The sequence below is a fragment of the Ranitomeya variabilis genome, chromosome 4 (assembly GCF_051348905.1).
Source record: "Ranitomeya variabilis isolate aRanVar5 chromosome 4, aRanVar5.hap1, whole genome shotgun sequence".
Lineage (NCBI taxonomy): Eukaryota > Metazoa > Chordata > Amphibia > Anura > Dendrobatidae > Ranitomeya > Ranitomeya variabilis.
In genome coordinates, this window is record NC_135235.1 from 733,437,392 (window position 1) to 733,452,547 (window position 15,156).

At 44.9% G+C, this 15,156-nt stretch overlaps 1 protein-coding gene across 2 annotated transcripts in view; it reads left to right on the plus strand.

The window, feature by feature from the left end:
* Positions 1–3,610: 3,610 nt before the first annotated feature.
* LOC143767931 (uncharacterized) overlaps positions 3,611–15,156 on the plus strand; it is a 60,687-nt gene continuing 49,141 nt past the window's right edge. Inside the window, exons 1-6 of one of the 2 annotated variants that reach the window (XM_077256456.1) lie at positions 3,611–3,780; positions 4,068–4,144; positions 5,061–5,210; positions 5,340–5,519; positions 5,603–5,726; positions 5,806–5,900. In XM_077256456.1, coding sequence (XP_077112571.1) covers positions 3,687–3,780; positions 4,068–4,144; positions 5,061–5,210; positions 5,340–5,519; positions 5,603–5,726; positions 5,806–5,900 — 720 coding nt within the window. In that variant the 5' untranslated portion in view covers positions 3,611–3,686. The remainder of the gene's footprint in view (positions 3,781–4,067; positions 4,145–5,060; positions 5,211–5,339; positions 5,520–5,602; positions 5,727–5,805; positions 5,901–15,156) is intronic. The other variant, XM_077256457.1, reaches the window with a different exon arrangement.

Below are 15,156 nucleotides of genomic sequence, written 5' to 3' on the forward strand. Positions count from 1 at the left end.
CAAATGTTCTTCTATGTGATCCAAGCACCTCAAACTTGGATTTGTCTGTCCATAACACTTTTTCCCAATCTTCCTCTGTCCAATGTCTGTGTTCTTTTACCCATATTAATCTTTTCTTTTATTAGCCAGTCTCAGATGTGGCTTTTTCTTTGCCAGTTTGCCCTGAAGGCCAGCATCCTGGAGTCGCCTCTTCACTGTAGACGTTGACACTGGAATTTTGCGTGTACTATTTAATGAAGCTGCCAGTTGAGGACCTGTGAGGCGTCGATTTCTCAAACTACAGACTCTATTGTACTTGTCTTGTTGCTCAGTTGTGCAGCAGGGAATCCCACTTCTCTTTCTACTCTGGTTAGAGCCTGTTTGTGCTCTCCTCTGAAGGGAGTAGTACACACCGTTGTAGGAATTCTTCAGTTTCTTGGCAATTTATCGCATGGAATAGCCTTCATTTCTAAGAACAAGAATAGACTGTCGAGTTTCACATGAAAGTTCTTTTTTTTCTGGCTATTTTGAGAGTTTAATGGAACCGACAAATGTAATGCTCCAGATTTTGAACTAGCTCAAAGGAAGGTCAGGTTTGTAGGTTCTCTAATCAGCCAAACTGTTTTCAGCTGTACTAACATACTTGCACAAGGGTCAAGGGTTTTCAAGGGTATTCTAACCATCTGTTATCCTTCTTACACAGTTAGCAAACACAAAGTATCATAAGAACACTGCAGTGATGTTTGTTGGAAATGGGCCTCTATACACCTATGAAGATATTGCATTACAAACCAGACGTTTGCAGCTAGAATAGTCATTTACCACATTAACAATATATAGAGTGTATCTCTGAAACATTTAATGTTAGCTTCATTGGAAAAAACTGTGCTTTTCTTTCAAAAATAAGGAAATTTCTAAGTGACCCTAAACTTTGGAATGGTAGTGTATATATATATAAATAGGCTGATGCAAACGTTTAGGCACCCTGAATGGTTTTGCAAGTAGCACAAGTTGTAAATGCATTTTGTTGCCAGACAAGAGTCTCTTTTTTTTGGTATTTTCATCCATTCTTCCTTGGAAAACGTTTCCAGTTCTGTGAGATTCCTGGGTCGTCTTGCATCCTCTGCTATTTTGAGGTCTAGCCACAGATTTTCAATGATGTTCACATCAGGGGGCTGTGAGGGCCATTGTATAACCTTCAGCTTGTGCCTTTTGAGGTCGTCTATTGTGGATTGTGACGTGTGTTTAGGATCATTATCCATTTGTGGAAGCCATCCTCTTTTCACCTTTAGCTTTTTTACATTTGGTGTTATGTTTGCATCAATAATTTGTTGAAATTTCATTGAATCTATTCTTCCGTCTACTCAGGAAATGTTCATCGTGCTATTAGCTGCAACACAACCCAAAGTATGATTTATCCACCCCCATGTATGGTTGGGTAGATGTTCTTTTCCTGAAATTCTGTGACCTTTTTCCGCACACATACCTTTGATCATTGAGGCCAAATAGTTCTATTTTAACCTTATCGGATAACAGAATTTGTATACAAAATGCATCAGGCTTGTTTAGATGTTCTTTTGCATACATCTGATGCTAAGTTTTATGGTGAGGACGCATGAGAGGTTTTTTTCTGATGACTCTTCCATGAAGGCTTTATTTGTGCAGGTGTCTTTGAACAGTAGAACACATACCACAACATCAGAGTCTGCTAAATCTTTCTGGACGTCTTTTACAGTCAAGCGAGGTTAAGATTTGCTTTTCTAGCAATCCTACAAACAGCTCTCACTGAAATTTTGCTTGGTCTTCCAGACCGTACCTTGACCTCCATTGTTCCTGTTAAATGCCATTTCTTAATTACATTTCAAACTGAGGAAATTGCAACTTTGCCTATCTTCTAACAGCCTTCTCCTGCTTTGTGAGCCTCCACCATTTTAATTTTTAGGCAGCTGCTTTGAAGAACCCAAGGCTGCTGTTTTTTGGCACAAGGTTAGAGGAGGCTGGGTTTTATAAGGCTGGGAAATTTGCATCACCTGGCCTTTCCTAATCCTAACAATGAGGCTGCCGTCACACTAGCAGTATTTGGTCAGTATTTTACATCAGTATTTGTAAGCCAAAACCAGGGGAACAATTAGAGGAAAAGTATAATAGAAACATATGCACCACTTCTGCATTTATCACCCACTCCTGGTTTTGGCTTACAAATACTGATGTAAAATACTGACCAAATACTGAATGTGTGACGGCAGCCTGATAGTTAACAAGCCATAACCCTAACAGGCTAATTAAGGTCTGAAACCTAGATCAAAGTTATCTGAGCAGACTAATCTTCAAGGGTGCCCACAGCCTATAGGCATTGGCCTATATTCCTTTTTGTAATTTTTAAAATGTAAAAAAATGACAATATATAATGTATTTTTTTGCCTAAAATACAACTCTTTAACTTTATCTTCAGGCCTTTTAGAGATTTAGAGATCTTTCCATCTTCAACTTGCTTAATTGTTCACAATATCTAATTTGACCAGGGGTGCCCAAACTTTTACATGTCACTGTAAATGCTTCATCCAGTTGGTGTTCAATATTTAATAGGGTCTTGCTATAAAACTTAATGAAAGTTCCATGATTTTCTTTGAGCTGTTATTGCAAATGTTTCCCAATTATTGATGAACTCCTGGTCCTCAATACGAGAAGGTCTCACACGTATCCGCAATCCTCTCAGGATTCATTGTTGGGGAAGATCATTTCCAGGAAAGCTTTGTTCCTCCAGGTTTTGGTTCGTATAAAGAGTAGAATGTTCTATCAAAACGTTAAAATCCTTCATATTCTGAGCCCCAGAGCCGCCAGTTGTTGGTGGTTTGCTATTGGAAACTGGATTTACGTGTCCGAGCCAAGACTGTTCCTGGGCTTTGTAGTCCATAATCTTTAGCAAGACGCCCTGTGCGGAGCAGAGTATAATATTAGGGAGAAGGAAAAAGACACAAGACGATAATACACCGATGGGAAAAATAGAGAGGAAATATTGGGCAACAAAACATGTGATATTCAGATGGATCAAATCACTGTTTTATACAAAATCAACTTATTAAACGAACAAAACATGGAACAAAGCTCAGCTCCGTACACACACTGCTCCACTGCATACACCTAGTAACCACACGGCTCTGCTACATACACCTTGTAACCATATGGCTCCGACTACATACACCTCATACACACACGGCTCTGCTCCATAAACCTCGTACTCACACGGTTCTGCTACATACACCTCGTACTCATACGGTTCTGGTACATACACCTCGTACTCATACGGTTCTGGTACATACACCTTGTAACCACACGGTTCCGCTCTATACACCCCACACACACATGGCTCCGCTCTATACACCCCACACACATGGCTTTGCTCCGTACACCTTGTACACACAGCTCTGCTCCATGCACCTCGTACACCCACGACTCTGCGCCGTACACACGCGGCTCCGCTCCGTACACCTCGTACACACATGGCTCCGCTCCGTACACCTCGTACACACACGGCTCCGCTCCGTACACCTCGTACACACACGGCTCCGCTCCGTACACCTCGTACACACACGGCTCTCCTACATCCACACTGTAAACCCCTCCTGACCCCACACAGAAACTTCCCCTCATCCAGTCCTGCATACACTGAGGCCCCTGATCATGTGACCCCTGACTCCTCCCCTCCTATGACCTCATCACAGGTCCTGTGCGCACAGAGCAGCCGTATATGTGGAGGAGTGCAGCTCTGCAGGTGGAGGGTCCACACCAGGACTGTAGCAGGTAAAGACCCCAATATCCACAGGTGCCCCTTCTAATTGGGGGGAAACTATCGCCTCTAATAATCCTCGGACAGTTCTGACAAACACGGAAAAGTGCCCCTTTATGGAGGTGACAGAAAGTCTGTTTAGTCCCTTTAGCTCCATAGTATCAGCTCTAATCCAATGGTGAGAGAGCGATTTACCCTGAAGAGTCACAGATTGTGGGGTTGTTATAAGATGTTATATTTAGGGGGTTTGTGTTGTCTCCTTATAAGAATCACAATGGTTTTGTTCCTTTTCTGTTGATAGATACAAACGACCCAACTATGAAAGACGGGAACCGAGGAAACAAGTATTACCCCCATAGTACGGGGTCCCCACACAGTGTAATGTTTTTTCATGTAACATATGGAAGCCCATGGGAAAATGCCCCCCAAAACATCATATCCCGAGAAAGAAACCCTGTACATGGAGACATTGGCCTCATATATCTCCTGTCTTGTTGTTCTTAAAAAAAATATTTTCTAAAAGCCTCAAACTTCTGTGTGTGACTCCGAGCTGAGATCTAACGTGATAGAAGATTACAGTGCGGGGAAGACGGGAAACCTCCATATAGAGGCCGGTGGGGATGGAGTCAGTGACCGACTCTGGACAAATCTGAGCCGTAGTAGAAGATGAAGATGTCGTCCTCATCATGAAGTAGTTATTTCTCCTGTCCCGTGTAATGAATATCTCCTGCAGTATTGCTAATGCCGATTCCAGTGTCGGTAAATGAGACGAGAATTAGCGTTATGGAAGATGAGTCTATGAGGAACGTATTCAGCTGCCGACTCCGAGGAAGAAACTGCTTGTTGTCTGTGGCCTAAATACATAGGTTTTATTAGTAGATGTCAGGGAGGAAGGCGGTATGTTGTAAAATAATTAAAAAAAATACCATTGCTGCTTGGGTCCCCGCCAGTCTCTGTATTTCCTGCTCAGTCCTAACAAACTTGTGATTCCTACAGCCAATCAGTTGCTGAAGCAGTGAGTAACATCGCCAGTGATTGGGAGCATGGAGGAGATGTCTCAGGCTGGTTTAACATTTGTGGTCGGGAGAGCTGCGGATTGCAGTGTACTTCCTCCCTTCTTCTTCCTTGAATCTCCGCCTACTCTGCATGCGTCCTGCGTACCTATCTTTAACATTGAGTACGCAGGGATGTGCATTGTGTGCGGATGCATCTGCATGCGGGATTTGACGTGTGCGGCTACCGCACGAAAGCACAGGATTTTTATGATGTTACATCGGCTCATCTTCTCATTCAGGTCTCTACAATATCAGATCCTCTCAGTGAAGATCTTCTATATAAGAGAATTTTCCTGATTTACCCATCACAGATGAATATAGACAGAGACAAGATGGCGAAGAGGATATTAGACCTCACCCTAGAGATCCTCTTCCGGCTTACTGGAGAGGTGAGAGATTCTGATGACGTCACATTACATCATTCTTATCTATGGGAATAACAGATGGACAGAACTGGAGAGGTGAGGACTCTGGAAATGTCTGTAGTGAGATTTATTAATGTGTCTCTCCATAACCAGGATTACACAGTAGTGAAGAAGACCTCTAGTGAGCGCTGTCAGGACCCTGTGTCTGAGGGATGGGGAACACTCCTGAGCCCAATCACGGGGCCTCCACCTCACCCCCTGATCCATGAAGACCTCAATGACCAGAAGATCCTAGAACTCATCTACAAGATGATTGAGCTGCTGACTGGAGAGGTGACACTGATGGGAATGCTGGGACATTATACAGTAACACTATGAAGGGATCAGGGGGATGACGGTATAATTGTATGTGTCAGGTTCCTATAAGGTGTCAGGATGTCGCTGTCTATTTCTCCATGGAGGAGTGGGAGTATCTAGAAGGACACAAAGATCTCTACAAGGAAGTCATGATGGAGGTTCCCCAGCCCCTCACATCACCAGGTAACAGGACTAAATACACACGGCCTATAATTATCTGTATGTAAAGAATGAATTCAGTCCCTGTATGTGTTTCCTCCAGATCTATCCAGTAAGAGGGCAACACCAGAGAGATGTCCCCGTCCTCTTCCTCAGGACTGTAAACAAGGAGATCCCAATGTTCCTCAGGATCATCAGGTAGATGGAGAGAAGGTGTCATGAGATCTCCCCTATGATGTGTAGACAACTGTGAAGGTTTTGTGCTCAGTCTTGTTTTATCCACCAGTATTATATGTTTTTTTTATTATCGCCACGACAGCACCCACTGAGAGAGGGGATCTACCCCCAGGATCAGGAAACCTACAGACAAAAAGGGATGGTCCCCCTCGCCTCCTATGTTGGTTTCCTGTTCCTGTGGGAACCTGCAGGGGAAAGGTTACCTGGGCCTGTGCCTGCCGCCTGTGCGGTGTTGGGGGAACGGCAGGGGCTGCGGCACCAGAAGCAGCGTCTGGAGATCCTTGCCTATCATTCTTCCCCCTCGTCTGATGGTGGATGATGTGTGGCCAGGATCCGGAAGAGGCTGTCCTGGCTCACGCGGTGCAATAGGACCAGACCGGCTCTCATCTTGTGGAGCGGGATGCGTGCATCGGCCGACCTGCTCCTCCATCGGGCTGTGCTTCCAGGTTTCGGCCCACGCATGAGCAGTAGTGCCTATTCAGCATTCCTGAACCGAAATTGCTTGGGTTCACTTCTGAGGATCCGGGTAGGCGTGTTCCGGAGATGGACGGGCTGAAAGTATAAGATCCGGCGGCCTCCTGCTGCCAATGTGTCCCAAAGATGTCCTCTCCAGGAGAATCTAAGGTGCACCCACAGGTGGTGGAAGTGCTGCCGAACAGCAATCTCAAGAGCAGCAGTGGGCTCCCGAGAGGGCGACTCCACTGACAAAAGTGTACAGAGTAAAAGAGCTGAACCGTCTAGAACTCGTTCTGTGCCTCCGCTTCCAGAACCGGTACCACATTACAGCTTCACTGGGTGAGTGTTACATGACTCTGCTTCTAAGCTGATTCACCTTCTTTGTGTACCTCCCCTTCAGGCTAAGAAATCTAAAAAAATCCAAGCACAAAGAATGTGCCTTGTGCTCACAACTCCTTCCTGACCTCTATCTTAAAAGACTGTGTCAGAGTTGTATCAGCCAGACTTTAGAGGAGGAGTCCTCAGTTAGATCCGCTGATAGATGATTAATGATAAGAGAGGAACTTCAGTCCTTAGGAAACATAAGTCCAAAGCAAGGAGTGTTACCCCTGTCTCCAGTTCTGCTTCCGGTAGTGACCAGGCTGGATCCTCTGGTGCTTCTGATTCATCATCATCTGGTGAAGAAGGGTTATCTTGTTTTCCCATAGATGGATAACCTGGTGAAATCAGTTAGAAATACCATGGGGCTTTCAGAGGCGACAGAGGCTAGATCTACGCAGGAAATTATGTTTGCAGTTCTTTCGTAGAAAAAGAGACGTGCTTTCCCCGTTATTGGAGAAGGATTTCGTCTGGAAGGAATGGAGCAAGCAAGGGCAGCGTGAGGGTTCCTCTCTTCATTTTCCAGGAGGAGGTATCCCTTTGTACCTTTGAGGATGATAACCTGACAGCTTGGTCCAAGATTCTCATGGTGGACTCCGTAGTGGCCTTGACTTCTAGGCATTCTGTCCTGTCTGTAGAAGATTCTGGGGTCCTATCTGACCCTCTAGACCGCAAAGCAGATACATTACTTAAAAGATCATGGGAGTCCTGCACCAGAGCCTTTAGACCAGCTATATCCAGCACATGTACAGCAAGGTCAATACTTGTTTGAGTGGATTCACAAAAAAAATCCCAATTATTAAAAAATACCTTTTATTCTTATTTATGTTTAAAAACTGGTGCAGACAAAACCATCACCAAAGAAAAAACGTCTATTAAAGAAAAGCCCTAGGGGGATGCCTAACCCTATGGGCCTATCACTATACTGTACCCTACGGGGCAGCGGAGGTTGGCACCCTATTTCCTGCGCAATGGCGCCCCCGCTCACCGTCGGCTATCCCTTCTATTCTAACTATCCCTATAGGGAAGGGGTAGAAAGACAGTTACATTCCCTAATTCTGCATATAAGGCTATGGGCCTGAGGATATGACTTTTGGAGGCCAAAAAATATACTGAATTGCCCCTATTCTGATCCTGCCTCACAGCGGGGGTTTGCATCCTAGATTTCTTTGCGACGTGGCACCCCCACTCCTCGACGGCTGTCCCAATGCTGACCCTGTCCAACAACTCTGCTGGCATCACGGCATGGCCTCTCATCTCTCACACTATCTTACCCACTGCTCCAGGTCATGTTGTGGTTTCTGTTTCTTGCCAGCTCCATATTCTGTGCCTCTGCTCTCTGCATGCTTCCTGGCTGTGTGCATATGGGGGCGGTTCCTGAACTCTCTGGTTCTCATAGGAATCGGGTGCACCTGTCTAATCTGTTCCTGACCAATTACGAAGAGGCCTCCAGTATTTAGTGCAGCTCCACCCAGTGGACTGGGCCTGTGCAATGTGTTAACTCAGTTTGTGTTTTGCTTCTGAGCTGCCAGGCCTTGCTTTGTGTTTTGCCTTCTCTGAAGGCTGTTCTCCTTGCTTTGCCTTGTATCTTGTTTGTCTGTCCTCCAGGAGGCTGAATATTCTGGTCCCTGTGTCTTTGTTCTTGTACCTTGTCTTGTTCCATTACCTTGTCTGAACTTTGTCCTATCTCTGTCTCCTTGTCTGTGGTTTCTTTCCCTGCAGTGTCTCTCTGCTCTGCTCTCGGCTCCGCACTCTGCGACCTTGCTTTGCTCTTGTCTTTGCACTCTGTGCCTTCACTTTGCACTTAGCTCTGCACTCTGTGCCTTCACTCTGCTCTTGGCTCTGCACTCTGTGCCTTCACTCTGCTCTTCCCTCTGCACTCTGTGCCTTCACTCTGCTCTTGGATCTTGTCTCTGCACTCTGTGCCTTCACTCTGCTCTTGGCTCTGCACTAGGTGGTTCTACCCTTGTGTCTCTTGCAGCTTTACCTCTGCTCCGCACTCCTGCGGTTCTGCTCCGTTCTACTCTGCTCCGCTCCTGTTGCTGCAGTAATCTCTTGCTGCAGCTCCTCTCCGCATTTCTTGCGGTTCCGCTCTGCTTAGCTTCTGTTGCTGAGCTATCTCTTGCTGCTCTACCGCTCCTATCCGCAGCCTTGCGGTTCTCTTCCTGTGTGAACAGGGCCCAACCTGTTCCTTCATACTTCATTCCTTCCTGCTTGTTTCCTTACCTTCACCTCCTGTGTGAACAGGTCCCAACCTGATCCTTCATACATCATATCCATACCTGCACCTCCTGTGTGAACAGGACCCTACCTGTTCCTTCATACAACACACCAACCTGCCCTGTGTCTCTGCCGTACCTGCCAGCCCTGTGTCTCTGCCATACCTGCCAGCCCTGTGTCTCTGCCGTAAACCTGCCAGCCCTGTGTCTCTGCCGTACCTGCCAGCCCTGTGTCTCTGCCGTGCCTGCCAGCCCTGTGTCTCTGCCGTGCCTGCTAGCCCTGTGTCTCTGCCAGCTGTGTCTCAGCTGTGCCAGCCTACTCGTCTGAGTTTCATCCGTGCTCATCTGCCAGTCCTGCCTGATGCCCGCACCTGTCATAGTGTTTCTGTTTCCCAAGTGGGATCAGCAGCCACAGCCAGACACCACCCTGGAGTAGCACATGGCAGCTGCCTGCTGCACAAGCCTGACCGCACCATCAGAGGCTCCAGTGAAGACCAAGGCAGCTGTCATAGTCTCGCCCCTTCCAGGGTAGTCTGGTTCGTGGCACAGTGGGGCCACAAACCCCCCGAGCTGACACCCACCAGTCAGGGCGTGAGTGTGACACCCTGATAGCGAGATCTTAAGGTGCTCATGTGCAAAAAAAATATTGATGGGCTTACAGTTGCTGGAAAAGCACATTAATGATTATCTAGCAAATTTAATAATGATTATCTGACAATTTTCATAAATGTAATCCCATTAATGAATGTCAAGATGTCTTCTATAATGATAAAAACAATGAGGATAAGAAAGAACAGGGGCCCCTATTTCCTAAAGATAACCACTTGGGACATGTTCTCCCCATAATGATACTTAGTGCCAAAAAAACAACCAAAGCTTATGAGCCCAACATATTGCAAAAGGACATGTGTATATAGAATAAAGCTCGACGCGTTTCCCCTCAACACCGAGGTTCATCAGGAGTAAATACACATTTTGTTAAAGTCTGCTACTTAGCTTGGTGATGTCAAATATCCTGTGGCATAACGATGTAGTCACAGACACACAGGGTGGATCCCCTCTGGATAGCGTGCATAGTGGTTATCTTTATGAAAGAGGGGCCCCTGTTCTTTCTTATCCTCTTTGTTTTTGTCATTATAGAAGACATCTTGACATTCATTAGTGGGATTAGATTTATGAAAATTGTCAGATAATCATTATTAAATTTAATAGATAATCATTAATGTGCTTTTCCAGCAACTGTAAGCCCATCAATATTTTTTTGCTACATTATTTTTTGCACCTTAAGATCTCTCTATCAGGGTCAGCATTGGGACAGCCGTCGGAGTGGAGGCGCAAAATGTTGCAAAGAAATCTAGGGTGCCAACCCCCGCTATGAGGCAGGATCAGAATGGGGCAATTCAGTATATTTTTTGGTCTCCAAAAATCATATCCTCAGGCCCATAACCTTTTATGCAGAATTAGGGAATTTAACTGCCTTTCTAAACCTTCCCTATAGGGATAGTTAGAATAGAAGGGATAGCCGACGGTGAGCGCGGGCGCCATTGCGTAGGAAATAGGGTGCCAACCTCCGCTGCCAGGTAGGGTGCAGTATAGTGATAGGCCCATAGGGTTAGGCACCCCCCTAGGGCTTTTCTTTAATAGACGTTTTGCTTTGGTGATGGTTTTGTCTGCACCAGTTTTTAAACATAAATAAGAATAAAAGGTATTTTTTAATAATTGGGATTTTTTCTGTGAATCGGCTTTTTTGATCATTTTCCCAACAAATCGTATTTGCTGTGAATTTTTCTACTTGTTTGGGTGGACAAGCTGGAGGAACAGATCAAGAATGGATTGTCTAGAGAGAGGCTGTTGTCCTCTATTACATTGATCAGGGGAGCTACAGAATATCTAGCCAATGCTTCTGTGGATTCCCTACACCTGGCGGCAAGGTCAGCTGGTCTTGTTAATTCTGCTCGTCGTGCCCTATGGCTGAAGTGCTAGAAGGGGGATGTGCAATCAAAGTCTAAATTGTGCGCAATTCCATGCCAGGGTGAGTATTGTGAATTCTGTTCTCGAACTCCCTCCTGTGGTTATGAATGGTACTTCGGCGAGTTCTGTTCATGGACTCCCTCTGATGGCTGTGATTGGAGCTGCTGGTTCTGAGGTTCCTTCCCCAGCTGACCTCGTTTAGGCCTTGGCTGGCTGCTCTATTTAATTCCACTCAGATCGTTACTTGATGCCAGCTGTCAATGTCCTAGTACTGGTTCAGTTCACTTGGATCTTTCAGATGACCTGTCTACTTCAGCAAAAGCGAAGTCCCTGCTAGCTTATTTGTTACCACTGTGTTTTTGTCCAGCTTGCTATTATGATTTTGTCTTGTTAGCTGGAAGCTCTGGGATGCAGAGTGGCACCACCGCGCCGTGAGTCGGTGCGGTGCTCTCTTTTGCACACTCTGCGTGGTTTTTTTGTTAGTTTTTTATGCTGACCGCAAAGATACCTTTTCTATCCTCAGTCTGTCTAGTTAAGCCTGGCCTCCTTTGCTGAAACCTATTTCATTCCTGTGTTTGTGACTTCCATCTTAACTCACAGTCAATATGTGTGGGGGGCTGCCTTTTTCTTTGGGGAATTTCTCTGAGGCAAGGTAGGCTGTATTTTCTATCTTTAGGGGTAGTTAGCTCTTAGGCTGTGAAGAGGTGTCTAGGCAGAGTCAGGAACGCTCCACGGCTATTTCTAGTTGTTGTGATAGGATTAGGGGTTGCGGTCAGCAGAGCTCCCACTTCCCAGAGCTCGTCCTGTATTACTAGTTTGCTCATCTGGTCATTTCTAGTGCTCCTAACCACCAGTTCAATCATAACAGTACAGCTGGCCCGTAAAGTGTTAATGCATCTCAATAGAGGGATAAGAGAAGTCCTGAGACCATTTTTTTTTTCTCTGCAGTGTGTTTTGTTTCTCTTTTCCCCTGTTGTGAATTCCGTCTGGGCTCCCTCTGGTGGCCTTTAGCATTACTGCGGGTCTGTAGCAGGGTTCAGTTGCCTCACTTCCTGCTATGACCTTCCCTATTTAGTTTCTCCTGGGCCTTCACTTGTTGCCTGCTGTCGGTGTATTCAGTCATGATTTTGTGCTCTCCTGGATATTCCTTGTGACATGTCTCCTTCCGGAGAAGCTAAGTTCTTTTTGTTACTCTTGCTCATTATTTCCTTGAAAATGTTTCTCAGTATATAATGAGTTCAGTCGTGCTTGCTATTATGTGATTTTTCGCTTGCTGGTTAGTTCTGGGGTGCAGAGTGTGCCCCTCGCATCGTGAGTCGGTGTGAGGGTTCTTGTATTCTCTGCGTGGTTTATTTTTGATAGTTTTTGTACTGACCGCACAGACTCCTATCTATTTTCTTCTATCTAGTGTTAGCGGGCCTCCTTTGCTTAACCTGTTTCATTTCTACGTTTGTGTTTTCCCCTTAACTCACCGTTATTATTTGTGGGGGGCTGTCTAAATACTTTGGGGTTATTTCTCTGAGGCAAGCGAGGTCTTTGCTTTCTCTCTAGGGGTAGTCAGTTTCTCAGGCTGTGAACGAGGCGTCTAGGATTTTTTTTAGGAACGCTCCACGGCTACCTTTAGTGTGTGTGGATAGGATCAGGATTGCGGTCAGTATAGTTTCCACATCCCCAGAACTTGTCCTATATTCTGGTCATATGTGTCAGGTCAGTTTGAGATCCTACCACCAGGATCATAACATTCCCCTAAATCTCTGGGTGGTTCAGGACACAGGTGTAGATATGAACATTCAAGGTCTGTCCTCTTGTGTGGATCAACTCACTGCAAGGGTACAAGGCATTCAAGATTATGTACTTCAGAACCCGATGTTAGAACCCAGAATTCCAATTCCTGATTTGTTTTCTGGGGATAGATCTAAGTTCCTGAATTTCAAAAATAATTGTAGACTGTTTTTTGCTTTGAAACCCCGCTCCTCTGGTGACCCCATTCAGCAAGTAAAAATCATTATTTCTTTGCTGCGTGGCGACCCTCAAGACTGGGCATTTTCCCTTGCGCCAGGAGATCCTGCATTGCGTAATGTAGATGCGTTTTTTTCTGGCGCTAGGATTGCTTTATGATGAACCAGATTCAGTGGATCAGGCAGAGAAAATTTTGCTGGCTTTGTGTCAGGGTCAGGATGAAGCGGAGGTATATTGTCAGAAGTTTAGAAAGTGGTCTGTGCTTACTCAGTGGAATGAATGTGCCCTGGCGGCAATTTTCAGAAAGGGTCTTTCTGAAGCCCTTAACCCCTTCACCCCCAAGGGTGGTTTGCACGTTAATGACCGGGCCAATTTTTACAATTCTGACCACTGTCCCTTTATGAGGTTATAACTCTGGAACGGTTGAACGGATCTTGGCGATTCTGACACTGTTTTCTCGTGACATATTGTACTTCATGTTAGTGGTAAAATTTATTTGATATAACTTTATTTGTGAAAAAAACGGAAATTTGGCAAAAATTTTGAAAATTTCGCAATTTTCCAACTTTGAATTTTTATGCCCTTAAATCACAGACATATGTCACCCAAAATACTTAATAAGTAACATTTCCCACATGTCTACTTTACATCAGCACAATTTTGGAACCAAAATTTTTTTTGTTAGGGAGTTATAAGGGTTAAAAGTTGACCAGAAATGTCTCATTTTTACAACACCATTTTTTTTTAGGGACCACATCTCATTTGGAGTCATTTTGAGGGGTCTATATGATAGAAAATACCCAAGTGTGACACCATTCTAAAAACTGCACCCCTGAAGGTGCTCAAAACCACATTCAAGAAGTTTATTATCCCTTCAGGTGTTTCACAGGAATTTTTGGAATGTTTAAATAAAAATGAACATTTAATTTTTTTTCACACAAAATTTATTGCAGCTCCAATTTGTTTTATTTTACCAAGGGTAACAGGAGAAAATGGACCCCTAAAGTTGTTGTACAATTTGTCCAGAGTACACTGATACCCCATATGTGGGGGTAAACCACTGTTTGGGCGCATGGCAGAGCTCGGAAGGAAAGGAGCGCCATTTGACTTTTCAATGCAAAATTGACTGGAATTGAGATGGGACGCCATGTTGCGTTTGGAGAGCCCATGATGTGCCTAAACATTGAAACCCCCTACAAGTGACACCATTTTGGAAAGTAGACCCCCTAAGGAACTTATCTAGATGTGTGGTGAGCACTTTGACCCACCAAGTGCTTCACAGAAGTTTATAATGCAGAGCCGTAAAAATAAAAAATCATATTTTTTTCACAAAAATGATCTTTTCGCCCCCAATTTTTTATTTTCCCAAGGGTAAAAGAAGAAATTGGACCCCAAAAAATGTTGTCCAATTTGTCCTGAGTACGCTGATACCCCATATGTGGGGGTAAACCACTGTTTGGGCGCATGGCAGAGCTTGGAAGGGAAGGAGCGCTGTCATGATCTCCATGGCCAGAGAACTAGCATAAGCCTCAATAGGAACAAGCTCTTGGAAGATGTAACTATACTGACCATGAACTAAACCTACCGCATCATCTAGAAGTAGCCAGGTAGCATGTCCTACTTTTTATCCCTATATGCCCAGCGCCGGCCGGAGAACTAAATAATGCTAGCAGAGGGAAATATAAGACCTGACTCACCTCTAGAGAAATGCCCAAAAAGGAGACAGAGGCCCCCCACATATATTGGCGGTGATATGAGATGAAACAACAAACGCAGCAGGAAAATAGTTTTAGCAAATTTGAGGTCCGCTTTCTAGATAGCAGAAGACAGAAAGCATACTTTCATGGTCAGTAGAAAACCCTAACAAAACACATCCAGAAATTACTTTAGGACTCTGGCATTAACTCATAATACCAGAGTGGCAATTCCTGATCAACAAGAGCTTTCCAGACACAGTAACGAAACTGCAGCTGTGAACTGGAACCAAAATACAAAAACAAAACATGGACGAATGTCCAACTTATCTAGTAGATGTCTGGGAGCAGGAACAAGCACAGAGAGGCTTCTGATAACATTGTTGACCGGCAAGCATCTAACAGAGAAGCCAGGTTATATAGCGACACCCAGATCTAATCAGAACAGGTGAACAGGGAAGATGATGTCACAAGTTCAATTCCACCAGTAGCCACCGGGGGAGCCCAGAATCCAAATTCACAACAGTACCCCCCCCTCAA